Raw genomic sequence first — 26,666 nt, forward strand, 5'->3', positions numbered from 1 at the left:
CGTCACCTAGGAGACACTCTGTAATCGAGGACTGTTCATGGATACTATTGAACCTACTATCTCATTTGGTTCTAGTATAAAAATGATAGTATAGAAATACTACTACTGACAGAAATTAAATCACTTGTCACTTGATGAAAGCCATCCAACTTGATAAAAGAACCAAGATGAAAACACAAACCTCCCAACTATGAATTCTGGTTCTTTCCATTAGATAAGTCTGTTTCCACAGTATTAAGAACATTCATTCCAAAATAAAAAGTTACATTTCAGTGTTGTCAGTGTGACGCACTACTTGCAACATGAAAGACCGTATGCTTTAGAAATGGATGGTTGAGGCCACGTGGAAATTTTTCAGTGGTAGCTTTTAGTAAAAATTAAATCATAAAATAAGTAAACTTGAATATTTACACTAACTGCAGGTATAGTTGAAATGAAAAAACAACTCTTTATTTTTAAGCTTTATTTTATCACCCTTATGAAACACACGTCAGAAAGCATATCAACAGTGCATCTTATGTAAGTCAGTTTACAACAAAACTGAACAAGGCAATTGTGTTTACAGAAAAAGTTTTCAGCAAAAAACTACACGCAATACAGTCCATTGAAACGCAGTGTCCGTACTTTTTAGGTATATAGGAAAGTGAAAAATAAAAGTTCTTTGCTACTTAGCAAGAAAAAACAAGTTTAAAAGACTTGAACAGGAATCAGGAATTCAGGGATTTCGGAAAAGAATTTCTTGGTACTGATACACATCTACATTTATAGTCCCATTTAGTTACTTAAAACAACAACAACAACAAAAACTCACAAACAATAAGACATCACCAAGAACAGAGAACCATAGTGCCAAGAAATGCCAAGACCAACAGGCTATTGAAACAAGTGGTAGAAATGTTACAGACTATTCACTATGTACTGTAATATTCTTGTAGTTCTGAGGTGAAGGTAAACCAACAGGAGAGAAGACTCCTTATAACTGGCTTTGGTTTGAGTGATCTTTCACATTTTTTCTAACCACACCTTCTTAGCAAAAACATAGCAATTACATGTTACTGAGGGAAAAGAGGAGTAGATTTTAATCCTCACAACCAAGCTCTCCAGTGCTGATACAGGAAGCCATGAACCGTTACCATCTATTGATCATAACTGGATTTCTAAGAGTGATCAAAAAGGTAACAAAGATGGAGCCCTTTTTGGGAAAAAATATCCCTTCTACCCCGGATTTGACACTGTTAAGAGGATATAAAGGAATGTTAAATCATTTAAGATTTTCTCAACAAAGAATTAAGAATGAAAGAGTAAATCCTGCTGGAAAAGATATAACAGCTTTACACTCTGCAAAGTAAGTATTCTACAGAGATGCAGCTTTAACTTTTTTTAATTATAATAAATAAACACTACTTACTTCCATAAGGTGCTAGAACTCTGCGGCTAGTGCATACTGATACCCACTGTACCCAATGTGCAAAGGGAAATTCGGAGATGGCTAATCCCCAGTTTCTTTCTGATCCTGGATTTGCGTGAGTGTTGATGCACACCAAATACACAAATTCTGGACTTGAAATATTTATTTTAAAAATTAGGTCAAACTGAATATGGATATCTAATCTGGTTTTATAAGCTCTTAAAATGATTTTCCGGGGAGACGACAATGAGGAATGTGTAGGAAAGGCAACGTTCTATGCTACGGGTACCACACCTGGACTTTTACAAATAAATGATCACTTTTTGATCATCAACTAGATGGAAGATTATGAACACCAGTAAGGAAGTTATTTTCCTCCCCTCACCTCTTTTATGACTTTTCTTTCTCTTCTTTACTCTTACATTTGGCAGATTTCTGACAACCCATGCTAACGAAATAATACAGCCAGCCATGATTCCAAGAACTGAAGCGATTCTGCATCCGTATGCATGATTTCGAACAGCTCACCACATCTGCTCTCACACACTCCTGACATCGTGAGTACCAGTAAGAGGGGGGCCTAGAAGGGGAAGGCAATTGCAAATGGGGGTGGAGGGGGGAGTAAGAACTACATATAATTCTCTTGCTGACAATCAAGAGTCTAACAAGGATTAATGGTCAGTTAAGGCAAGTAAGATAGAATGCTTCTCTTTGCCTCTCAACTAAAATACTATGAACTCAGGTCATAAAACATGTATCAGCCTCCTTAAGGATACTGTGGAAGCTACTCTGTTTAATGGGAAATAACACTCAGGCAATCATCTGGTAAGCTTCCCATGAATTCCAGCATTTACGGTGACATAAATACAACCACATGATTATGACAACTGTCTGAAAAGCACAGAGCGAATCCAAAATATCAATCCTCATAAGCAATGTAAGGAACAACAAAAGTGCTGAGCTGTAGGAAAATGAAGAAAAACCTTTTATCGGGAAAACAAAGGTTGTATAAACTTTGTATCTTATATCCTGAAGATCACTTTAATTATCACCTATAAAATATACAATCTCCTAAATGCTCTCTGGTATATAGATATTTCTTTCATAGCCCATTTCTCCTATAAAATTGCAGCAAAAATAGTTAAAATTGTTTACCTCCTTCTTAAATATCCACAGTACTTGTCGATTACGTGCCACTGTGTCTACCTACTGGTCAGCATACAATTTAAAAAACTGACGAACACCGAGGTGGGAGAGGCGGCTAAGATAACCAAGCATGACGTCCTGGGGTATCAGGCAGAGAAGCAGCTAACCTTAAACAAAACGAAACAAATTCTTTAAATTTCTGGGCACTTTAAAAACTAAAATATGCATGTCCCTCTGTAACTAAGAAAACGTAACTTGTCCAAACATGCCACGAGAGGTTCAGAGGGGTTCATGATAGAGATTCAACATCTTTATGTTCACTGAGAAAGCTTACTAGTAATACTAACTTGGAAAGACTACCATCTCAAGTAAAGGTGATTTATTGAGCACCTTAAGAAGAAATGGAAATTCTTTTGAGCTAATGATGACCAAAAGCTGGTCTGTATGTGACCACATTTGCCAAGAAATCAATAAATTCTATCAGAGAGCCAGAGTAGTAAGATTTGAAGAAGGAACCTAGTATGAAAAATGGAACTAAATCCCAGGAAGAATTAGATTCTGTCAGATAACTCTGGCTTTCCATCATATGTAATATTGGGGGGGGGGATCAAATATGAATAGTTTCACAAGTACAAAATAAAGACAAACAAAGGAAATTTTGGACTTTTATACTATGTGACTCAATCCAAAAGTTATTTCAAGGAAAAGGCAGAGGTGCAGTAAATTATCATCATCTGGGAGCTTTCACCCAAATGAGTTTTAATTATTTTCCAGGAAACACAAGGCACTTGCTTAAATCTTTGACTGTCTCCACATCCACCAGACTAAAATTTAGTCATGATGTGATACCATCTGTACCCTAATCTGAACCCCACCTAGCACGTACCCTTGTATAAAATTCTAGGTAAAACACGTAGTTACTGAGTGTCTCTCCCACAGCCTCACCCAGTAACTATGATATTATGATCACCATCAGTTACTATGGTGCTGATTTTCATTAAATTACAAAAACTAAAATGTCATGCTGCCGAGTAAAACTGATGGCAGAAATTATCGGGTCAGAGCGTAAGACCTAAGAAGAAAATGATGACAAAATGTTACCTGCATCTGATGAACAAATGCAAAGGAGCCGGGAAACAGCATGTGAGCGCTCCACCTTGGACGTGCATTTATTCCGGAAGGGTAACTGATGCCCTTAGCAGGGTGAAAGCCCAGTGTATTAAAATAGAAACACACCTTATGCCCAGTTTGTCTTCGACTTCCTGTACATGGCAGCACTGTTTCTGGCAGCATTCCTGATCACAAATGTGCTCAGAGATTAAATATAATCTAGAAGGCAAGTTAAATAAGAATTCAAGGATTTTTTTTTAAAGGTTAATTTAATGTATCTCAGCACGCTTTAGCAGCTGGAGTACCAAAAAGAAGGCAATCCTTGTCTCAATGAAAATAAAGGAAAGGACAAGTAAAACTGTATTTATGGTTTTGTTCTAAAAGCAGCCAGTTTTGGCTCAAGGCATAGCAGAGAGGGCACTTCCCCGAAGAGTTGCTATCCTGATGGCCACAAACCAAAGGAAGACATCCAGTGGTAGTAAGTGCAATCTCTTATTGCAAGAGGATAATTGTTTTATTATTCCTTAAAATGCAGCCAATAGTTGCCTGGAGTTAGTGCTATCTTTTACTGAGGTGTCCGACTCCACTTGCTCGCCTCGAAACAGTGCATTCGAGTTTTGAAAGTGGCTAGCTAGCCACCTCCTCCGAATGTTTCCCAAGAACCAAAGATTTCCTATAGAATATCAATTTATATGTCTTTTCTGGGCCAAAAATGTACCATGACGATACCATGGAATAATAAGAAATTGGAAAGGCAAGAGGGAAGGAAGCACAGACATTAACTTAGGGAAAGAAAAACTACCTGAGATAAAATTTGTCCAAAAGAGTAAGGTTTAAGTGACAAAAATCCTCACCTCTTTACCCTGCCTCTCGAAAAGAAAATTCCTAGGTTTTTAGGAACTTTAAGGAATCAAAATCTGTGTATATATTTCACCCTAAAAGAACCATAAAAATTGCATCTTTTGGTAATATTTGGTTCAGGTTTGACAAAGACAGTAAAATTAAACTTCTTATAACATCAGAGGAGGGAGGGAGAATCTGCAAATGTCATCTTTGGTAGTAATGGGCTAAAAGCTATAAAAATCACCATTTAAATCACAGGAGGCATCTTTTTTCAATTCTGTGGTTTCAATATAAAATATTTAATTAAACGCATGGTTACTTAGGCTCATCAATTAGTCCCTTAGCTCCCTTAAACTCTAGTTAGCATCTTCTGTAATACAATTCTACAGTGTTAAACACTACATATAGGTATGACTACAACAGCACGAAGAAGACAATCAGAGAATGCTGGGAAATTCAGCATCAAATGCTAGCAGCATACTGCATCGCTAAGCTCGGAAGCCTACCTGCAGTTTATTAGTCAGGGTTTTCTCTTTGTAGGGGCGGAAGGGGGAATGAGAAACAGACAAGCACTAGCCTAGAATACCTGCCCTTAAGAACTCATTTGGGTTGTGTGTTCACGGAAGAACCTGGTGTTTCTAATCGCCATGGAAGCTGCTATCCTACAAACATTTATGTTTTAGGAAAGCTTAGGTCTCCAGAGTACTGGTGATACTCTCTCAAATTTTTATTTGAAAACAAACCAGCTAATCAATTTCTGAGAGGGCCAATATGAGAAATAACATTTCTTCCTCCTAAGGGCACATACTAGACACTTACAATTTTCCCTTCGAGACCACGCCACAAGGCCTTTTGGCAATTCATAAATCAGCCTCCTTACACCAAATCTGGCTCCATAATAAATATTAAGGGAGAGTCCTGAATAATGTAACTGTAAATAACTCAAATGTCAAATAGTAATTGTATGAATATCCTCTGAAATGTCAATTCCTAGTTGGGCTCTCCATAACCTGCACGACACACACTTTTTAGAAAGACTGTATGAGGAGGCTTCCAGCAGGGAGATATAAAAGGCTTTTTCCTTAGGAAAAACTAAAAATTTCATTTAGATATGGAAATAAGAAAAAAATCCATAACCTGTATACTTTTTTTTTTTTTTTGTATAATCAGTGCTTTATAAAGGTTCCCTAAGTTTTAAACCTTTGAAGTCAATCTACCACAAAGTGGGAGGAATCCATAATTACAATTCCTAAAACCATGTCACCAACCCATGTTTACGAACTCATGCATACCAGCATCCTGTGCTCAGGGACACATTTGATTGCTGTGAATCCTTCTAAGAATTCCTTATGAGTTTTTCTTCCTTTCTACTTCCATCTTACGAGAGCTACACCTTTCTTAACTTCCCTGCAGTCAAAAGCCAGACCATCTGGGACGCTGTTCCTCTAGCTTCTCTTCAGCTGCAGAGACAGGCAGAGAACGGGTGAAGAGGAGACGTAGTGGAGGGAAGGGGATGACCGAGAGAGGAAAGAAGGAAAAAAAAAAAAAAGAATCCTGGATTATTCACTTTCTCTTTGCCTATTTTTTTCTTTTCCCTTCACTGAACATCTTTCTTTTTGACCCCCTTCCATTTCCATCATTGTAGGTAGAACTCTATCTTGAGAAATCTTACAGTGATCACAGGAGATTCAGTACAAAAAAGATGAGCTAATACAGGGTCTCAAGGAGACTGGAGGACGGGGCAATCTTTTGCTTTGTTCCAACCACTTTAAGAGCGTTTCAGTGTAACTCAGTCTAGACTCATTTGTTCTGAGCCTCTGAGAAATGAACCATTTTCTCATTTATATTCTATCAGATAGACCAACTCTCAAAAAACATATATCCTAAATCTGACAGATATGAAACAGCTAGGGAAGAGATAGGTCTAGACTGTATTAGCTCACAAATTCACACTATAAAGCACGCAGACTCAAATCTTCTCTAATCTTCCATACTTGCACACTCACTCAAGCATACACACTAGACATAAAAATTGTGCAAGATCAAGCATCAGCTTTCTATTTGAAAAGCCTTAATTTAAAAAAAAAAAAGTAGATAGGCTCACTGCAGTTTCTTTAAAGGAATATTCAGTACTACAGTACTCCTTTAAAAATTCATAACTCAGTGTTCAGAACACAGTAGGCAACTGCTGCCTGGTGGTTACGTAACAATGACTGGGAGCACCCAGTGCCAGCTATGAGTATCAGTGATGAGGAAGGACCACCTGACAACACAAAGGAACACTCTGTAAGGGATGTCACCAGCTCTCGACGAATTTGTTAATATTCACTAGGACATGAGAGTATTCATCCTTGCTTCGTGATCACATGAAATAATTAATATCTCTTTAGGTTACATACTGAAGAACAGCAGCACTTGCCCTACTGCACAAAAAAAGGTTGCCCATATGGATGCTCTAAAACCCCTCAATGTATAGCTGAGAGGTCTTGTCCTACTCAGTGCCAAACGTCTGCGGCACAGCCACGGCTTGAGCAATGGCCGCACATTAGTAGGATTAAATAAATGTACAAAGTATTCCCTTAAAATGGTAAGGGGGTACTTCTGCATTCAGATATAGAATACAATAACCTAGGAAACGGAGGAGGAGAAACGGGAAAGAGTCCTTAGGTTACTGATTAAAGCAAAGTTTGATACAGATATCCCCTCTTGTAGGCACTCAGCGGGTAGAATGTAGCCACAACGAACTTCCCGTCAAACATCCTCCCAGTCAGTAATTTCTGAGCAGCTTTGGAATCACCAGCATTTGCATACTCAACGAAAACCTGTAAGAGGACAGAGAAAACAAAGTCAGCTTCATTTTCATTAAGACTGTTCTAGAACAGGGCTTCTCCAACTTTAGTGGACACACACGTATCTTTTGGGGACCTTGTTACAATGCAGACTTGCTTTCAGGGAGTCTAAGGCGGGCCTGAGGCTCTGCGTTTCTAAATCAACTCCCAGGTGATGCCAGCGCAGCGGGTCCATGGACCACACTTTTGAGCAGCAAGGTTTAGAATACTTCCTTAACACAGCTCAATTCTGAAGAATCCATCGAAGACAAGCTGGGTGAAAAACGTGCATCCACTGGCTGTGTTCTTGCAGGAGTGGTGAACGGCACTGGACACGTGGCAGAGGCAGGCCGACAGCCCAGAAAGCAAATACACTCCAACACTGCCTCAAAGATAATCCACACCTTTAGAAGCGGAAGCAGGAAAAACTAGCGGTCAAAGCCACTGGATTTAATACCTACTGAAGATTTGTAGAAGCCATAACTACAGTGAGGAATAAGTTTAAAATTAGGCAATTTCCTTTTCCAGAGTATCTGAATTCCAACCTGAGACAGGCAGAGGATACAGCATAATAATTTATGTTCTTTTTGTTGATCTAAAGCCAAAGTTACTGGGAGGGAAAATCTTCTTAAATGACTTGTCCTCAGTTACCCAAAATTTGTGAGCCAGAAAAGAATGGCTGCATCTTCCTCAGTTACATGCTCATTTGTGATGTCAACAGTCTTCAAACTGGGATGAGAGCATCCTAGACACTCTGACTTTCAAAGGGAAGCAGAAATAGATCGTTTGAAGGAAATCAATTTCCAGATTCTCAGCTTTCACTTGTACCTTCTCCTAAAATCGGATCTACCTAGAAGTTCAAGGCAGATTCTCCTTTTTCATCTCCCCTTTCATAGGGGCCCTTCTCCCACTTGACAAAGTTATTTCCAAAGGGTATTAAAAACCTCCAGGGCATGAAAAGAAGAGAGTTCCAAATATAGTACTTTTTAAATGAATCTTCCTTCACCGGTAAACAAAGCACTATGCCCAGCCTATGACTGACTGCTCACTCACCGTCTAACGCGAATATTTCTGTTAAGGATGACGCACGACATCAGACCTCAGATATTGTGGCCTGTGATGGGATCTTCTGAATTCATATATAGTGTAAAATGGAGGCGTGAAACACACTTCTCCCCTTCCATGCCATGACTATTTTCAAGCTACATATTCCTCATGAAGACAAAGTAGAGATCATCCAATGCTAAAAATTGCCCTGATTTTCCTATGTATAAAGCTAAGTGGGGATTTTCAGCTATTCTTAAAACCCATCCTTAACTGTGCTATTAGCTGGAGATAAAAACACTTCCAGTCAGTCAGGCCGTTTACTTTAAATCTAACTGCCCGGGGAAAATGCCTTTGATAAAATTTAATGATTTCTTTCAGAGTATGAGTACCTCACATAATAATGTAGGTGAGACCTACATTATCCAATTATAACATAAAACACATACTCTAATCAGTTGATGCTCACTTTACTCATTTTAGAAATACTTAATATTTTATATCCTCTTTTTTACAGAAAATAAAATTATATGCTGGCTGTAGGACCAGTGGTTCTAGCGACATACACTTTTTCACTGAATACAAAAGAAAAGTTAGACGACGATGTCCAGTGAGAAGAATGAAACTCTTTCTGATTTTTTTTTCCGGATTCTTAGTGACTTCCAAATCCATACACCAAAGTTCAATGAGCAGACATGCACTTACGGAAGGAATACCACGTGCTCTAGCACGCGCCTTGCTTCATAGATAACCTACAATTTTATACAGTATGTCATCCCAAACCAATGGAGAAAAACATTTTTATAATTTATTATGAGACTAAATAATTATATCAATTTCATCTTGACTCCTTTCATAATTATAAGATCCATTCCATAATTTATGTTTTTAGTGATTTTTAAAAATATTCTTTTAAAAAAATCAACAGCATGGTTAATTTGAATGGAAAATTCAAATGAAGACTGACTTTACCAACTAGGTAACAGACATTTCAATCATCTGGAGAAGTTAAAACTGTGATTCCACAAGTTCATCAGTTGTTTCCATTCTCCTCTAAATGTCAATGAAAGCTTCTTAATGTAGCAAATTTCCTCTTGCAGATGAATATTTATTTTTTGTATCATTTGAAAGCTGCATACTTCTTCCCTGAAAATATTCCCCGTTTCTGTGTCTTCCACTTTTTTTTTTTTTAAGATTTTATTTATTTATTTGACAGAGATAGACAGCTAGCGAGAGAGGGAACACAAGCAGGGGGAGTGGGAGAGGAAGAAGCAGGCTCATAGCGGAGGAGCCTGATGTGGGGCTCGATCCCATAATGCCGGGATCACGCCCTGAGCCGAAGGCAGACGCTTAACGACTGCGCCACCCAGGCAGCCCTGTGTGTCTTCCATTTCATACTGACAGTTGAGGTTAGTATTGGATCAGATCATGTTAGTCCTTCATTCAAAGTCTTCGAAGACCTTCCCCTCTCATTTAGAGTATAAGCCAGTGTTATCTTGAGTCCCACAAGGCTCACCCTACCCGATCTGCCCCTATACTCCCTCACCTCTGTGAGCAAATCCACCTTATCCCCCTCTTTCTCACTCTGCTAGAGTCACACTAACTTCTCGAACCTGCCAGGCAAACTCAGGGCCTCTGAACCTGCTGTTCCCTATAGCTGGAACTCTTTTCCTTACCTCCTTCATATGTCAACTCAAACGTAAACCTCAGTATGGTCTTCCCTACCACCGACACGCAACTGAAATCCTCCCCACCACGGCACTCCTTAAACCTCTTCTCCTTACACCTTTTCCCCCCACAGCACTTATCACTATATGCTTGTGTCTGTTTTGAGCACAGTTGTATCCCAGGGTCTAGAACATAACAGATGCTCAATAAATACCAGTTGACTAAAAATCAGCAATGATGCATTTAGAATGTTGCTGATACTGAATGAGGTAAATATTACTACTACATTGGCAATACCTTTTCACTAAGATTAGAGTGACATTTCTTTCATTTCTTTCTTCAGTTGCCAAGCATTTTCATAATATTGAACCAAAGGACGAAATAATAATCCATAATCAGAGGTGATTTCGCCCACCAGGGGGCATTTGGCAGTGTTTAGAGATACTTTTAATCGCCACAACTGAGAAGGGGAGTGGGGGGAGGGCATCTGTAGGGTAGAGGGCAGGGATGCTACTATTAAATACCTAGACTGCACACGACCGCTCGCACAACAAAGAATTAGCTCAAATGTCAACAGTGTCAAGGTTAAGAAACCCTGAATAAAACAATATTCTGTCCCCAGAAAAAGAAAAATACTACAGATAAAAGAAAGATCTTCAAAAGAGCTTTCAAAAGATTTCTCTAATTTTCTTTGCCAACAAATTTAGAATCATAGTTTTAGCCCGTACATTTTATAGATGAAAAAACTAAGGCTCATCATCACAAAGCCAGTCATGCTGAGACCGAGGCTCAGATTTCAGGACTCTCAGTCAGTGCACTTTCCTTCTTTAAATTGGCACTGAGGAGTCCATTACAATGAGAACTTGACCTAAATGGTTTTCTAAGTCTACTTAATTAGAACAAAAGTAGGCCATCATATTTCTGTAGCTGACATGACCTAAATTAGCATACGATACAGTTGTGTCAACTGTTCACCATGGTTCAAAAATAGAGAACTTTTTAAGAAAAAAATTTTAACCCATAAAAAAAGGCAAGCACATTATAGAACTTTGGGAAAAAAGTGAGAAGTACAAGAAAATAACAACATCCACGATGCAAAATTCATCATTTCTAGCAACATTTTTGTGTATGTACGTCTCTCTGTAGAACTAAAACATTTCCTCAGAATTTTAGTAGCCTCTGAATAACTCCGAAATTATGGAAACATTCACTTACTTGTCCTCTGCCAGGATTTTCCTTTGGGACAAGGAGAGATACCACCGGTCCGTATTTTTGACACTCCTCTTTTACGTCCTCTACAACGTCTGATTATGAAAACACAGAACAGTGACCACTCGGCTGTAATTACCAAGCATTCATTACTTAAAAATTTTAAAGCATCAAAGAACTCAGGAATCCATATCTGAGTAATGAGGTCATTTTCTATATCATCTAAAATTAAGCTTAAGAATAATACAAATTCAATGTATTTAATAATTCTTTTTATATGTTAAATTGAACATTTTGAATAGTTAATATTCAAATGATTTTAAAAAAAAGTCTTCTTCCCACTTTTCCAACTGCCTCTCTTCCTCTCCCTGAAGGCAACAAACATTATCAGTTTCTTCTGTACCCTTCCATAAATATTATAAGCTTATACAAGCAAACATGATCATATCTGCTTTTTTCTAAGTAAAAATTCCAATCTTGCTTTTTCTTTATGAACACATTGCATCTTTAATTTTCTTTAATATCATTGTGTGAAATTTTCTCATTTGTTTTTATGCCTGTGTAGTATTTCACCCTATAAGTGATCAATAAATTCTCCAGCATGTCCCCTACTACTAAATAATTAAACTATTTCCAAATGTTTTGCCCTTACAAATAATACTGTAATAGATAAACCTGTATATGTCTCATTTCACTTAAGTACTTCCAAGTTGACTCTAGAAGTGGAACTGCTAGGACAAAATGAATACAAATTTGTAATTTTGTTAGAATTACAGATCTGCCTTTCATAAAGTTAAGCAATTTAAACTCTCTCCAATGATGTGAAATGTACTTTGAAAATATTTTTCTATACTCTACCCATAAGAGGGTTATCAGATATTTTCACCGTCAATATGTTAAGTGACAAAGATCTCACTGTAGGGTTTTAATGAGCATTTTGATAAATGAGAATGAAGTATATGAGACAGAGCTGCACATCCTCTTCCATAAACTGTCTGTCTATATCTGTTACCCACTATTCACCAGGTTGACAGATAAGGGCTCTGTGTTTGTCTATGTTAAGAGCTATGAAGTTAAATAATTTTTCCCTTTATTCTTTTGACTTGGAATCTTGATCTTAATCTTGATTTGCAATCTATTTTGGTCTAAAGTGGAAGGTCTGAATCCAACTTCCTAACCAACCTGCACCAAGATTACAAGACGGCCATCCCAACATGTATGATTTCTAGCTAAGCAAGTTCACCTAACACTAGTAAGCATTACCTGATGACAACCTTGCTAATCAGAACTAACAAAGGTACTGAATGCTACTATATTGTCTGTTGCACTGTAGTTGGTCTAAGATTCTCTCTTTTTAAAGATTTATTTATTTATTTATTTGAGAAAGAGAGGGAGAGAAAGCGCGCGAGCCGGGGGGGGGGGGGGGGGGGAGGGAGAGGGAGGAGAGATGCAGACTCCCCACTGAGCACAGGATGACAGGCTTGATTCCACAATCATGAGATTCCCACAATCATGAGATCATGACCTGAGCCGAAACCAAGAATCAGATGCTCAACCGACTGAACCACCCAGGCACCCCAGTTCATGTAAGATTCTTTTTTTTTTTTTTTTAAGATTGTATTTATTTATTTATTTGAGAGAGAGAGAGACAAAGAGAGGGAGAGTGAGGGGGAGAAGCAGACTCTCCGCTGAGCAGAGAGCCCAACGTGGAGCTCAATTCCAGGACCCTGAGATCATGACCTGAGCCAAAGGCAGACGCCTAACTGACTGGGCCACCCAGGCACCCCTCATGTAAGATTCCCAAACAGTAAGATTTAATAGCAACATTCAAACACTCAATGTATTTATAAACAGGAAAAAAAAAGTGTTATACAACAAGATACAAAGAAAAGAGTAGCTAATAGCATGCCCAAGCTTGAGTTTTATAGAGCTAAAAATTATTAATAGACAGAATTAGGTGACGAAGACAGGAGGTAGATCGACTTCAAGGACAGAAGTAGAATCACCAACAGATTATTTAGAATCCCTGATACCACAATGACCCAATTAGAACAGTGCTGAGGGCGAGACTATTCTTTCACATAAACAGGCCCCCTGAAAAGTCGAGGTTGCAGATTCTCACAACTACTACAGATTCAAAGAAGTTATGTTTGTTTCATTTGTCAGATGAGCAGACAAAGCTCCGGGACATAAAATAATTTACCATTACAAGAGATAGTGGGGTCAAGTTAGATTTGTCTGTAATGGTTTAATTTTCCACAAAGAAAATGTTTACTACTAAGCAAATGATACTTTTAAATTTGGTTCTGTTTCAGTCCATTCACCACTCTGCTTTCAGATTGCTCTTAAAAAACCTCGGTCTGACTATATCACTCTCTTATTCTAACTTTTTAATGGTTCTTTATTGAATTCAACAAAGAACAAATATTTATTGGGTACTTGTAAGCCAGGGACTGTTCTACCCCAATATAGAGTTCTTTTATATCATGTTGCAGTGTTATTATCTCTGGGATAAAATCCAAATTCTTTAACATAGCAAACGAGTCTGTTATGTATCTGTATTCTTGGCTATTTCTTAAACTTTAACTGACTGCTCCCCAATAAATATCCTAAAATAGAGCCACACCCAACAGTTCACTATTCTCAGAACATGCCATACTTTCTCTCATCTCTGTGCCTTTGTGCCATTTCCTCACCAACCCCTCAACTTTTAGCCAAGCAACTCCACTTACTAACAGAGCTCAGATACCACCTCCACAGAGACACCCTCATGGGTCACTCAGCATGAGTTAAGTTCCTTTCTGCTCTGCCTCTGTGTATTACCCTACTTTCGGATTTAGCAAAACTCTAACCGTTTGTTAGTAACTGTCTCTCTTACACCAAAGACAGGGAATAATCCCACAGCGGCAAGTACAGAGCCAGTCCTCAGTAAACACATCTCGAATGAGTTGTTAAAAGCAAAACCAAGAGCTAAGACGCAGAAATGGAAGCACAGGGCAGAACTAGAAAGAAAAGATGGAAAGAACATGCTGGGAAAATTAATCTTTATTAATTCGGTAAAGGCTTATGAAATGTAAAGGAGTCCAAAAGCCCTGAGCAATCTCTTAGCCTACACAGGCTGCTACAACAAGAAGCCATGGACTGGGTGGCTTCCATGACAGACATTTATTTCTCCAGTCCTGAGGGCTGGAATTCCCACAGGAACGTGTAGAAAGATTCAGTGTCTGGGGTAGCCGGCTGCCTTCCTGCCATATACTCACATGATGGAGAGAGCTCTCCTGTCTCTTCCTCTTTTTAAAAGGGCGTTAATTCTGACAGGATGTAACCTAATCCTATTAAATGCTAAAGGCTCCAACTCAAAATACTATCACTTTGGGCAACAGGGCTTTGCCACAGGAATTTTGGGGGGGACATGTTAAATCTATAGCAGGAATCAAAAAGTTAGATTATCTTAGAAGTCATGTAGTTCAATATCCTCAATATAAAAATTAAGAGAATAGAGAACCTTATGAATCAATACGTCTACTCTAGAGTTAGTTACAAAAGACATTAAAATACAATTTAGGAAGCAGTTACCTTCGTATTCCTCTTCATTCTCAAGATAATCATCATCCAGCACATTCAGTAGTCTTAGCACTGGAGTAGGAAGCATCACCAGATCTTCAATATGAGGGGCTGTTAAGGTTCATTGTAACATGGTTAAACGTAAACTCACCAAAATAAACTGATGAACACTAGGCAAAGGAGCTTGGGAATGTAAGTGAGCTCTGATGTCTTATCTGACTGCCAAATGACCAAGAAAAAAATTAAGATGTATAAACTTACCAAAAGGAATGCTAAAGAACGGGCTGCACAATGCCATTTCAGCAGGAATTCTTCTGCTTGGATCATCATGAAGCATGCTAAAACACAAAAACATGTATCTTTATTAATTATCATCAAATCTTCTGAAAATGAGGGGCACCTGGGTGGCTCAGTCGGTTAAGCATCTGCCTCGGCTCAGTTCATGATCCCATGATCCTTGGGTCCTGGGATGGAGCCCCACATCAGGCTCCCTGCTCAGTGGGGAGTCTGCTTCTCCCTCTCCCTCTGCCTCTCCCCCTGCTTCTACTCTCTCTCTTTCTCTCTCTCTCTCTCTCACTCTCACAAAAATAAATAAAATCTTTTTAAAAAAATCTTTTGAGGGGCACCTGGGTGGCACAGCGGTTAGGCGTCTGCCTTCGGCTCAGGGCGTGATCCCGGTGTTCCGGGATCGAGCCCCACATCAGGCTCCTCCTCCACTGTGAGCCTGCTTCTTCCTCTCCCATTCCCCCTGCTTGTGTTCCCTCTCTCGCTGGCTGTCTCTATCTCTGTCGAATAAATAAATAAAATCTTTAAAAAAAAAAAAAAATCTTTTGAAAATGAAACTATTAAAGAAAATTAAAATGTCTAAATGTTCATCACATTAATTATACTAGCATGGCTTACTGAGCATTCACCTACAAAAAATATAAAAGCTATTTTTTTTTTAAGATTTTATTTATTTGAGAGAAAGAGAGAGCACAAGCAGGAGAGGGACAGAGGGAGAGGGAGAAGCAGACTCCCCACTAAGCAGGGAGCCTGATGCAGGGCTCGATCCCAGGACCCAAGGATCATGATCTGAGCTGAAGGCTGACGCTTAACCGACTGAGCCACCCAGGCACCCCAAAGCTATTTCTGAGTAAATCGTTCAGTAACTCATGATACATACCTATGGCACAATATTATAATTTAAAATAATGTTTTTGATTAATAAATGCAACATGGGAAAGTGATCCATACTATATAACATTAAGTGAAAAAAAAAAAGCTAGACACAAATTTAGGGTAATTCAAACTAAAAAAAAAAAAAAAAAGACGACGGGTGAAATGATTTTTGAATTCTATCAAATCCCCCTAATAACAGCACAAATTGGTAACAAAATCAAAAACCCATGGACAACATTTACAATAAAATTAAGCAACCCCAATAAATGCCAAAATACAAGAGGCTAGGGACAAACCATCAGTAATAGTAAGCCTTGCACCATATCAACATCTGTGTGGAAGGAAGCAGAGAGCAGCAACAGACAATCTGATGAAGCACAGAAAATAACCCATAGCCAATGGGTACTCACTGGAAAGCACAGTCAGCCAACTGGAGAAAAGCAACTGTAACTACAAGGGTTTATACATTCTAATTCCAAGTGAATGCAAGGAGGCCTCTGTAAAATCTGAAGGGGTTGGAATAATCTAGATATTATGACTTCTTAAAACAAACCAGCTGATGCTCCCTCCTGAGGCAAAGTCCTATAGAGAACAGAAATCTTGAAAATGGAATCCAAATTGAGTAGGATGGGGTAAATAAAAATTGACAGACAGAGAGAGAGAGAGAGAAAGAAAGAGAGAAAGAGAGGGAGAGAGAGAGACATGAGGGAAAAAGGAGTGGAGGGGAAGAGCCAGGAGATTTCAGAATAAAAACACCCCCCTTTTTTTTAACATTACACAAAAACAAGAGAAGGAGCCCATACAATTAGAAAAGCTACCCCAATTACACCTTCTTCTGCAAGTTTAGGAAATGAATTTCATATAAAAATGAACCACATAAAAAGCATTACTAACAAAACTATTACACAAAAGATGAGAACCGCAAAATGACAACCCTGAGACAACGAAGGCACGCCAGAAAGGCAGGATCAGAACACAGATGGACACTATCACCTACCGTTTGAAAATGAGCAAAAGAGATTTTTTTAAATGATAAAAGATATGAAAGAGCAACATAAATCAAAATTAGAAAGTCTCAATATTTAGATAATAGAACTCAGGAAAGAATTAGAAGTAAAATAAAAAATCACTTCATAAAATAAAGCTAGAACTACAAGGATGAACAAACACAAGAGCCAGTATCTTAAAGATAAATAGAAAGCAGAAAGGAACATTTTTAAAAATGAAAAAGAAACAGGGATGCCTGGGTGGCTCAGCTGGCTGAGTGTCAGCCTTTGGCTCAGGTCATGATTCCAGGGTCCTGGGATCGAGTCCCGCATCGGGCTCCTTGGTTAGCTGGGAGCCTGCTTCTCCCTCTGCCTGCCACTCCCCCTGCTTGTGCTCTCTCTCTGACAAATAAATAAAATCTTAAAAAAAAAAAAAAAAAAGAAAGAATACAAGAGATAAAAAAGATTCTAGAGAAAGTAATAATAATGAATACTGTCAAAGAAAACCCAATACATGTAGAACAGGAGTGCCTGAAGGAGAAAACCAAAGCAAGAGAATGAATACTAAAAACAGTAATTTAAGAACACCTTTCTAAAACAAACGAGCAAAAAGATCTGAAACTATCTATTTTCCTGAGAATATCAACCCAGAACAATCAAAATCAAGATACATTCTGGTAAAATCAATAGGCTTTTAAAAAGATGAAATCATCTGGCCATCTAGACGAAAAAGACCGAGTGATTTTTAATATAAAGACAATTAAAAGTGTCTTTAGAGCTTTCAACAGCAACACTACATGTCAGAATAAAATGGAGTAATATGTTTAAGACACTCAAGAAAAAAAAAAGTATGCCACTCATTTTTATATCCAGATGAACAGACTCTCCAGTGTAAGCACAACCGACTACTGGCAATGCACGAGCTCAGAGAACGTTAATCCATCCTAGGACCTCTAGAGATCAAGCTTCAAAAACTGAAACGACAAGAGAAACAGCCCCACAAGGCCCAGGGGTGAACAGTAACGTACAGTACATGTAGAACTGAGAATAAATGCGAGTGTTACAACAGAGTGTATGGCATGTAGCTGTTAATAATCTGATGGTGTAGATACAACCGTTTTTCAAATGGAGGAAGAATGGGAAAATTACATGTAAAAATAATCATTTTCAGTACTCTTCCTAGAGTATTATGATTCTGAGACTGTTTTAATGTAAGCTGGAATACAGCAAATGAGTAATTATAAAATATCCTGATTCTAGCATTCCTCTTGTCCTTAAGAATCAGAATTCTTGACACAGAAGGAGAAAGAGATGGGAAATAGAAGTTAAATAAAACCTCTGTGGTCTTGAATTTGAATTGGAAATATCAGTATGAACTCCATCCACTTAAAATAAGGCCTAGAAACAATAACCGTCCCACTAGCAAGTAGTATTCCTAAAACCCAGACTGTGTTTTTAAAATACTATTTCCGGGGCGCCTGGGTGGTGCAGTTGTTAAGCATCTGTCTTCGGCTCAGGGCGTGATCCCAGTGTTCTGGGATCGAGCCCCACATCAGGCTTCTCCGCAGGAGCCTGCTTCTTCCTCTCCCACTCCCCCTGCTTGTGTTCCCTCTCTCTCTGGCTGTCTCTCTCTGTCAAATAAATAAATAAAACTCTTTAAAAAAATAAAATAAAATAAAATAAAATAAAATAAAATAAAATAAAATACTATTTCCTACTAAAAGAAATCAAGCTTCTTGGAGAAATGGCTACTTCCAGGTCTGGGGCAAGAAATGTATAAGATGAATTGGGAACATCTTGTCACACCAGATAGCAAAGAAGCTGTAGAAGATGATAAGGTCCACCAAAACCAACTTATACGGCTCACATTCATCAAAGATGGGCCAATTTAAGCTTCGATTAAGGTAAGAACTGCAATGAGTTGCAGTTACCAAATCAAAACACACTGAACTTTCAAAAGGAAATGGTCCCCTTTGGAGGGTGACAGGGAATCAACTCATTATGAAAACTAGTAAATAAAGAGAGGGAGAATCAAGCATTGACTTTGTCTTTGGTTAACCACATGAAGCAGAATGACAGAATGAGAACATCCTAATTCTGCAGCCCCTAACAAATAGATCCAGGCACGGAATGTTAACAGTTACTATAAACACCTACGACAGAGATGGCTAGACTCTGTGCCTCCTTATAAAAGAACACAATACCGTCTATAGTCATGCCCACCCCCAAAAATGCAATCCTCTAGATACAACTACCAATATACAGGAAAAACACAGAAATGTGTTAGGCTACACCAGGATGAACACAATCAGCAAAATTCAGACTGCAGACAGCTGTACTGAGCCAACAACCCAGGTTGTCCGACAAGTAAACAAGGGAAAAGCGGAGTAGGAGATGGAAAAGGACCTTTCGGATTAAAAGAAGCTTAAAAGGGAATTTTGTTTAGAAGAGCAACACTAAACCACAGTGTTTAAGGACGCACGCTATGATGAAAACAAGGAAGTAATTACCATAAAAGTCAGGGCAGTGGTTACTTTTAGGGAGGAAGAAGGGCTGAAAATTAAGATGGGGACACAGAGGATTTCTGGGGTAGCTGGAAAAGTTTTATTTCTTGACGTGAATGGTAAATACAAGAGTATTCCTAAGGATTCATGAAGTTACATATTTGTTTTCAGTATCTGTGTTTTATACAATAAAAAAAGGTTCAAATAATTTGCATGTGCACATAGCAAAATATGGAGCAAAATACTGAAAAGAAATACACCAGAGTGCTAACACTAGAGAGTAGGTTTATAATTTTTTATTTTGCTGATCACAGTTCTTTGTAGCTTCCAAATTTAGTGTTAGCTAGTTGCACAATCAAAGGGGGGAAAATCTCAAATAACAAAGTCAATACTAGCGGCTCTTTCTGCCCGTGGGTCCTGTCCCCATGCTTTAATAAAATCACCTTTTTGCACTAAAAAACAAAAACAAAAACAAACAAACAAAAAAACCCAAAGTCAATACTAGAACTTACATGATTTGACTTCCAAGTTAGAATTCATTACATAATTTCACAATGTCACCTTTTCCACGTAAAACGGAAATCTTATAAATCTAATACCAATCAGATAGTAACAGGTATTGAAAACTAATTTGTAAAACACACAAACATATACGAATAAGTGCAAAGAAAATTTTTAAGTTCTTATCTGAGTAAATTCTGTGGATTATAATGTCCATTTCTTGGTTTTGATACTGTACTACAGTTATGTAAGATATTACCACTAGGAGAAATTGGGTAAAGGGTACACAGACCTCTCTGTAACATTTTTGCAACTTCCTGTGAATCTGTAATTATTTCAAAATACAAAGCTAAAAAAAAAAAAAACCAAAAAAAAAACAACCCCAAAAACCTAGTTGGAAGGCTTATAGGGACAATATTCCAAAGAAAGAATAATATTCTGACTTGATCGAAGACATCTATCCTCTTGCAACATAATTATTATTTTATTCATTTCTGGCCCATAATGCCAGAAATGTGAAAGGCCAACTATTTGATAATACACATTACGTCTTATTTTTAAATATCTAACGTGTTTGGACCTACTCAGGAATAAGAAACATTACATCTGTCCCCAGAATTTCCAGCAGGAATTATTTAAAGTATAATACATAGCTACCTTATTTTAAACATTTTTTTGGTAGTCCGAAAGCAAACTCAGTCTTTAGTTAATAAATACGCTTTTTTTTTGTTTTTTAAAGATCTTATCCATTTATTTGACAGAGAGAGAGAGAGACAGTGAGAGAGTGGAAGAGGAAGCAGCGGGCTTCCTGCCGAGCCGGGGACCTGAGCCAAAGGCAGACACTTAACAACTGAGCCACCCAGCCACCCCCCTAAAGACGCTCTTTAAAAACCTACTTTCAAAAAAAACCCTAAAACAAACAAACTACAAACACTAAGAAAGAAAAATCTAATTTCCACCAAGTATATCGGACTGCTAGAGCTACAAGAGGCCAAAGATACAGCTGCCAGGAAGAGCGTCTCCGTGATCACCAGAAATAATATTAATCCATTCAGTAAAATCCAAACAAAAACAAAAACAAAACAAAAATAGCGTTTGTATAATAAACGTACACACAGGAACTTGAAAGTACACATGATGTACCTTTTGATAAGGTCTCTTAGGTGATAGGCTGGAATTGCGGCATTCACCACTGCTTTACTGGCAAATATGTGATCAATAATAGCAGAACTGTTTGCCTAAAAAAAGGGAGAAAAGTCTTCCTTTGGTTATTCAATTCATTCTGTATTTACCGAGTACTAGCCACATAGCACTGTACTGTTTGGTAGGTAAATGCAACAGAAAACACTCTCTTCGGAGAGCTTACCACCTTATTGGAGGAGATCATGTACGTAACTATAAGCTTCCTAGTAGTTTCTTCTCTAGTCTCAGCACCTAGTACAGGACCTGGCACTCTATATGAATATTTACTAGATGAACGAATAAGAACAAATACCAAAGCAATCATATAAAAGTGTACTTTAATACAAAGTGAGAAAATTAATGTGTGAGTTGAGTCCGAGTGTCTTGGTGAGGAGTCTTTAATTGGTTTTCAGATACAAGTAGACTATCAGAGAGAAAGTAATGCAGTATTTAAAACTTGCATCCGTCACATTATTCATACTCTAAATCCTATAGAACATTAACTTTCTCCCTGAGTACTGTGCTTTCTCAGAACGTGGAACTGCGTACACGAATAAAAAGACCTGATACCATCCTTATCACTACAATTTTCTGAATACTTAGTACGGGCCACATGCTATGCTAAGAACTAGGTATCATTTATTTTTTAACCTCAATACTTCTGTGAGAAAATTCTATTATCCTCATTTTACAGAAAGTAAACCATGGTTCAGTAACCCTAAGTAACTCAGTAAGAGGTGAAGACAAGATATGAACCCTAGTAGTTTGACCTCAGAGCCCAAACTCATACTCACTTGGCAATTCTGTCTCCACAGAAGATGATTAAAATAAAAAATACTGTTTTTATTTAGAGGGGTGAATACTGGGAATTTAATACACATCATACCTCCAAATTACATACAAAATACCTGAATGTGACTTAGTTCTGATCAGTTCAGGGCCAAGCAGATACAGTCCAAAGGTCTCAAAGATAGTCAAAACTAATGCAAGTAATCTGTATTTGGATTAGTGCTGAAGAAAGAATACTTAGCCTCCTGATTGTGTGAAAAGTGCCAACGCAGAATAATAGTACTGGTTTTACTTGCATGGTAGCATTTTTTGCCAAAAGCAAGCATTAGGTACACCCACAAGACTATTAAAGCATTCCTTCCAGGAATACTTCCAGAAACAGATGACTAAGGGCTGAAAAGAAATAAAACTACACGGTACAATAGCCATACACAAACTATTTGTTACTCGATGCTTAAAAAATACTTGTTGCTTAATATCAAAACCATTAATGATTCCTAAACATTGTATTATTTCTCAAACCTCTAGCCTAAAGGATACTGATACCATCATAACATTTAGGCCCCATGATATGTTTGAAAACATAATACAGTTAATTCCTAAATTATGAACATACAGAAAGTTCATTGTTATGTCAGAGATTTGGAATTTAGAACTCATGTTCCCACAGAAACAATGTTATAAGCAGTACTCACTTTACCAGGACAGTTCATATATGGAATACAAATTAATATAAAGCACTGTGGGACTCGGACAGAACGCTAAACTCTGAACAGGAAGAACAGAATATGGAGCCCAGGGCTGGAACATCCAGTGGTATGATCTGGAGCAAATGGCTTCTGTATCTGGGCCCCCAGTTTTTCATTTGTAAAAGAATAACCAATACGCTAACGATCCTCATAGAATTGTTAGGAAATTCAGTGAGATTGTGCATTAAAATACGTTAACTACAAAGTATTAACTGTAAAGCTTTATGTAAAGATTATCATTAAACTTATACTTGTCGTATTAGTAATATTATAGGATGTAGTGTAACTAAATCACTCTGCTTTTTTGGAAATATGTATTTATTCATTTTATCAAGCACTTACTACCCACCAGGCCCCAGGCTAAGGTCAGTAAGTATGCAATACTCACTAGCACATCTGTAGCTATGACAATAAATAGTAGCATTTAAGGTACCAAAAACGCAGGAAGAGGAGTATATTAGAGATGAAGTAAACAGCGTCCCCTATGAGAATCATTATAAACTGAGCACTCTTAAATCAGGATTAAGGACTCCAAACAAAAGCACTGGTATACTTTACCTTCCATTCCTGAGATCTGACTGTATGTTTCAGTTTCATTCCTGAGAACATTTCCAGTAAAATGATTCCTAGGCTCCAAAGATCAACAGCTGAGGTACATTCTGTATCACTCTGCAGGCCAGCCTGGGCCAAGCAATTCTGCAGTTCTGCTTCTGGAGCCCGATACCCGTCTGTCTGAATATACTTCACATCCTAAAGAAAATGGGTAAATATTACAACCAATAAAAAACTGTTCACTTTCCTTCCATTGCCATGGTGTAGTTACTTCTCTAAGAGTACAATAAACCACTGCCAAACTGAATGCCAGAAAATGTTTAGTCCTTGGTTACCCTAATTATTTGGCTCATTAACTGGGCACTTCTCACAGGCAAGCTGTACACAGCAGCTCATTTCTTTAGATAGTCTCTTGTCTGTTAGGCACAGCTGATAAATAAGGACACTCTGCAAAGAGGTGACAAACCACGGAGAATGGAGGGTTTGCCAGAACTGTGACATGTGCTCTGCCATGAGATAGAGAGCCAACACTGAAGGCAGCAGTAATAATAATTACCTGTTAATTACGCTACCTAACCCAAACATACATCCTTTTTTTTTACATGGTGGAAATTATATTCTTTTTATTTACTTCATCCCCGAGCATTTCAGTATTTTAGAAAGAAATATCTCTAAGTGTCGACCAAAGCACCCCTGTTATTAAAGTATTTCTTACCTGATTGCCTTCTTTGAAGCTAAGTCCAAAGTCAATGAGTTTAAAACATTCATTCTCTGCACTCCACAATATGTTACGTGGTTTGAGGTCTGCATGGACATAACCCTCATGATGAAGGAAAGCAAGGGCCTCCAGAACATCCCTGGCACAATGCTGTATCATCCACATGGAGCAACCCTGATGACTGGAATATAAAAGCAATTCCGAAACACTGACATCCAGGAGTTCAAGCAACAGACAGCGTGATGGCACATTCGGAGAGAAGTGGATTGTAAAGACTCCATACAAAGTCACTAGAAAAAGAAACGAGTTATAATGCTTTAAAAATCAGACGCAGAATAAGTTACAACTAACATAGATAACTCCGCGGTGCAAATCTGGGGTACTCTAGGCAAGGAAAACTCAGATGAGCATCATGTTTCCACTGTAATTTATCTTTCCCAAAAGTAAGATTTTTTGGCAACTGGGTTATTTTAATGAAACCAGATAAAAAACCTTCCACAGCTCATTACTGTCAAAGATATTAAATATGGCACAATTCAAATTGTATTTCGTTAAGCATTCAGCAGTAGGTGAATATACACTCAGGGTACAAGCAAAAATGATTAAAAATAAAATCCAAATATTATGGACTCTTAAAATGGATGTCACAACCTGCAAAAACAAAACTGAAAATTGATTCTTGATCCAAAATAGCATTTAATCTAAATATTAAAAGCAGGGGGGATAGAAATAAATATTACAAGATTAAGTCTTTCAAGATGACAATTTAACCTAATTTTGCGATCCAACAAGTCCTCAAGCTTGCAAAAACTGCAAAAAAATTTTTTTTTCACTCTTAAATATCAGGGTTATATACATCATTTAGCAAGCTTTAAAAAAAAAAAAAAGGCAACACTAGTGGTTAAGAAATTCTTCTCCAAAGTGGTAATCTAAAAAAAAAGCAACTCTTCAAATTACACATAGATTATGCTTGCCAGGAAGTTAAGCCATTTCTTTATTAGCCAAAGCTAGAACTAACTATAAACTGAGTGTACTGACAGTGAAGACCCTTCATAGATCAATCATCAGTAATCATCATACGTCCTATATTTTGAATATCTAAATCATGTAACATAGTCTTATCAGGGTAAAAGTATAAAGTGTTCCTAATTTTCACACTTCCAGAGGCCTCCTATGTGAATACTGAGTCATTTCTCCCAAATCCATACTAAATATGTATCAGATAACATCTGTACGAGTTACTAGCATTATCACACGCCCCAGAGGATCTCTCATTTTTTCACTGGTACGCAAAGATTCAAAATTTCCATACAAGAAACGACAAATGTGGCAAAGATATGGCTCCTTTCACTAGAAAAGATAACTATGCTAATAGGTGCTGCATTCTCCGATGCAAAACAGAACTTAACTGAGCATCTATTACGTGACACTGGGCAAAGCCGACCACCAACTCCACCCTACTGCAGACAGAGTAAAGGGGGATGGGAAAGGGGCCTGGATCGGGTGACCACGAGAGGGCCAGACCCACGTCTCCCGCCTTAAGGACAGGAGACGGAAGGCCAGGCTGAGAGGGGGTGTACGGCTGGGCCGGGACCTGGGCAAGAAGGGAAGGGAGGCAGCGGCAATTACCGATGTTCCTGTGACCCTGCAACTGCTCCAGCGCCGCCCTCTCTTTGCGGAAACCATACTCCGCGGCCGAGGCCGCAGCGCCGGTGGTTCCCGGCGGTAAGAACTGCTTAAGGGCTCCGGGGGGCGAGCCGGGAGTGCCGCAGCAGCGCACCCGGTACACCGAGGCCGAGGAGCCGCTCCCCAGGCGGCTCTGTACCTGCCACAGCCGCCCGAAGGCTTCCAGAAACCGCGGCGGCTCCGCACCCCACGCGCAGCCAGATCCCGCCATCGGTGTGGACGGAGTGCACTGGCACAGCGGCTGAGGCGACGCCCGGGGCAGGCCGGCAGGGCCCGCGGTCACATCCCCGCCTGCCGGACCAGCGGCTCCGCAGGGAGGGGCCTGCAGCCGCCTCTCCGACTGCCGGGACCTCAGGCCGCCATGACACCGGAAACCGAGTGCACCCGGGTCCAGAAGCCGGAAGTGGAGGAAGAGCCAATCCTGCAGGCTCGGGGAGGCGGGCCCAGAAGGGGGCGGGTCTAGAGCTGACAGAAGGAATTGGGTTTTGGGGAAAAGCCCCGAGCGTGAGCTGTTAAACCCTGCTGAGTGCCTTCTGCTTCAGGCCAACACTAAGTGTTTTCTCAAACGTTACCAGAAACTAGGACTGGTCTTTTTTCTTGTTGAGGCGCGTCCCTCCCACTGAGAACCTAGGAGAATGAAGCCCGGCCTATATTTCTCCTAGACGGTATCCCAAGGGAAATAGACCAGTTACTGCAGGAAGGGCTTCGCCACCGCCACCGCCCCCACCCCCTCCCCGGGTCGTTAGAAGCCGTAATTCTGGAAGCCCAGCCTCTGTGCTCCTTAGTCCACTTCGCCTTATCAAAATGCATCTGCCCTGGGCGAACGTGGACCTTTTACAAATTTGTATGTTTCATGTATTCATGCAATTCTTTTGCTCGTTTAATAAAGGTTTACTGAGTAACAGATGTGGCAAACAAGAATCCCGATCCACAAACTAGGGCGTGCAATAAGTGAAGCCTTCCTTATTTTTCTGTAATTCAACTTTACCTACTTCAAGCTCCATTCAGATGGGGTGGC

At 38.9% G+C, this 26,666-nt stretch overlaps 1 protein-coding gene and 1 long non-coding RNA gene across 8 annotated transcripts in view; one reads left to right on the forward strand and one right to left on the reverse strand.

Moving 5' to 3' along the window:
• The window catches only part of LOC113268671 (uncharacterized), a 50,934-nt gene that overhangs the window by 16,799 nt on the left and 7,469 nt on the right, over positions 1–26,666 (forward strand). For 3 of the 7 annotated variants that reach the window (XR_006411493.3, XR_008960287.1, XR_006411497.3), the window contains one exon: positions 1,840–3,210. This is a non-coding gene — a long non-coding RNA (uncharacterized LOC113268671). Of the gene's footprint in view, positions 1–1,839; positions 3,211–8,896; positions 12,068–20,733; positions 23,492–26,666 lie in introns of those variants that run through there. The other 4 variants (XR_006411494.3, XR_007191317.2, XR_006411495.3 and 1 more) reach the window with 3 other exon arrangements.
• UHMK1 (U2AF homology motif kinase 1) lies at positions 449–26,218 on the reverse strand. Its single transcript, XM_026517235.4, has 8 exons — positions 25,592–26,218; positions 23,960–24,252; positions 23,251–23,442; positions 21,116–21,210; positions 15,082–15,158; positions 14,833–14,931; positions 11,263–11,351; positions 449–7,329 (listed from the first exon to the last, which is right to left on the reverse strand). The coding sequence occupies exons 1-8, from the start codon at positions 25,857–25,859 to the stop codon at positions 7,183–7,185; spliced, it is 1,260 nt and encodes a 419-aa protein (XP_026373020.1). The 5' UTR covers positions 25,860–26,218; the 3' UTR covers positions 449–7,182.

The sequence above is a fragment of the Ursus arctos genome, unplaced genomic scaffold (assembly GCF_023065955.2).
Source record: "Ursus arctos isolate Adak ecotype North America unplaced genomic scaffold, UrsArc2.0 scaffold_2, whole genome shotgun sequence".
In the NCBI taxonomy this organism is placed as follows: Eukaryota; Metazoa; Chordata; class Mammalia; order Carnivora; family Ursidae; genus Ursus; species Ursus arctos.

Bases quoted from the DNA above. Each gene is read 5' to 3' on its own strand.
- UHMK1 (XM_026517235.4), bottom strand. From the start codon at position 25,859: ATGGCGGGATCTGGCTGCGCGTGGGGTGCGGAGCCGCCGCGGTTTCTG. The intron at 23,443-23,959 runs GTAAGAAATACT...CATTTTCTTTAG, and splicing joins GCTTCAAAGAAGGCAATCAG to GATGTGAAGTATATTCAGAC. The intron at 15,159-21,115 runs GTACATCATGTG...TTTGTGTTTTAG, and splicing joins CTAAGAGACCTTATCAAAAG to CATGCTTCATGATGATCCAA.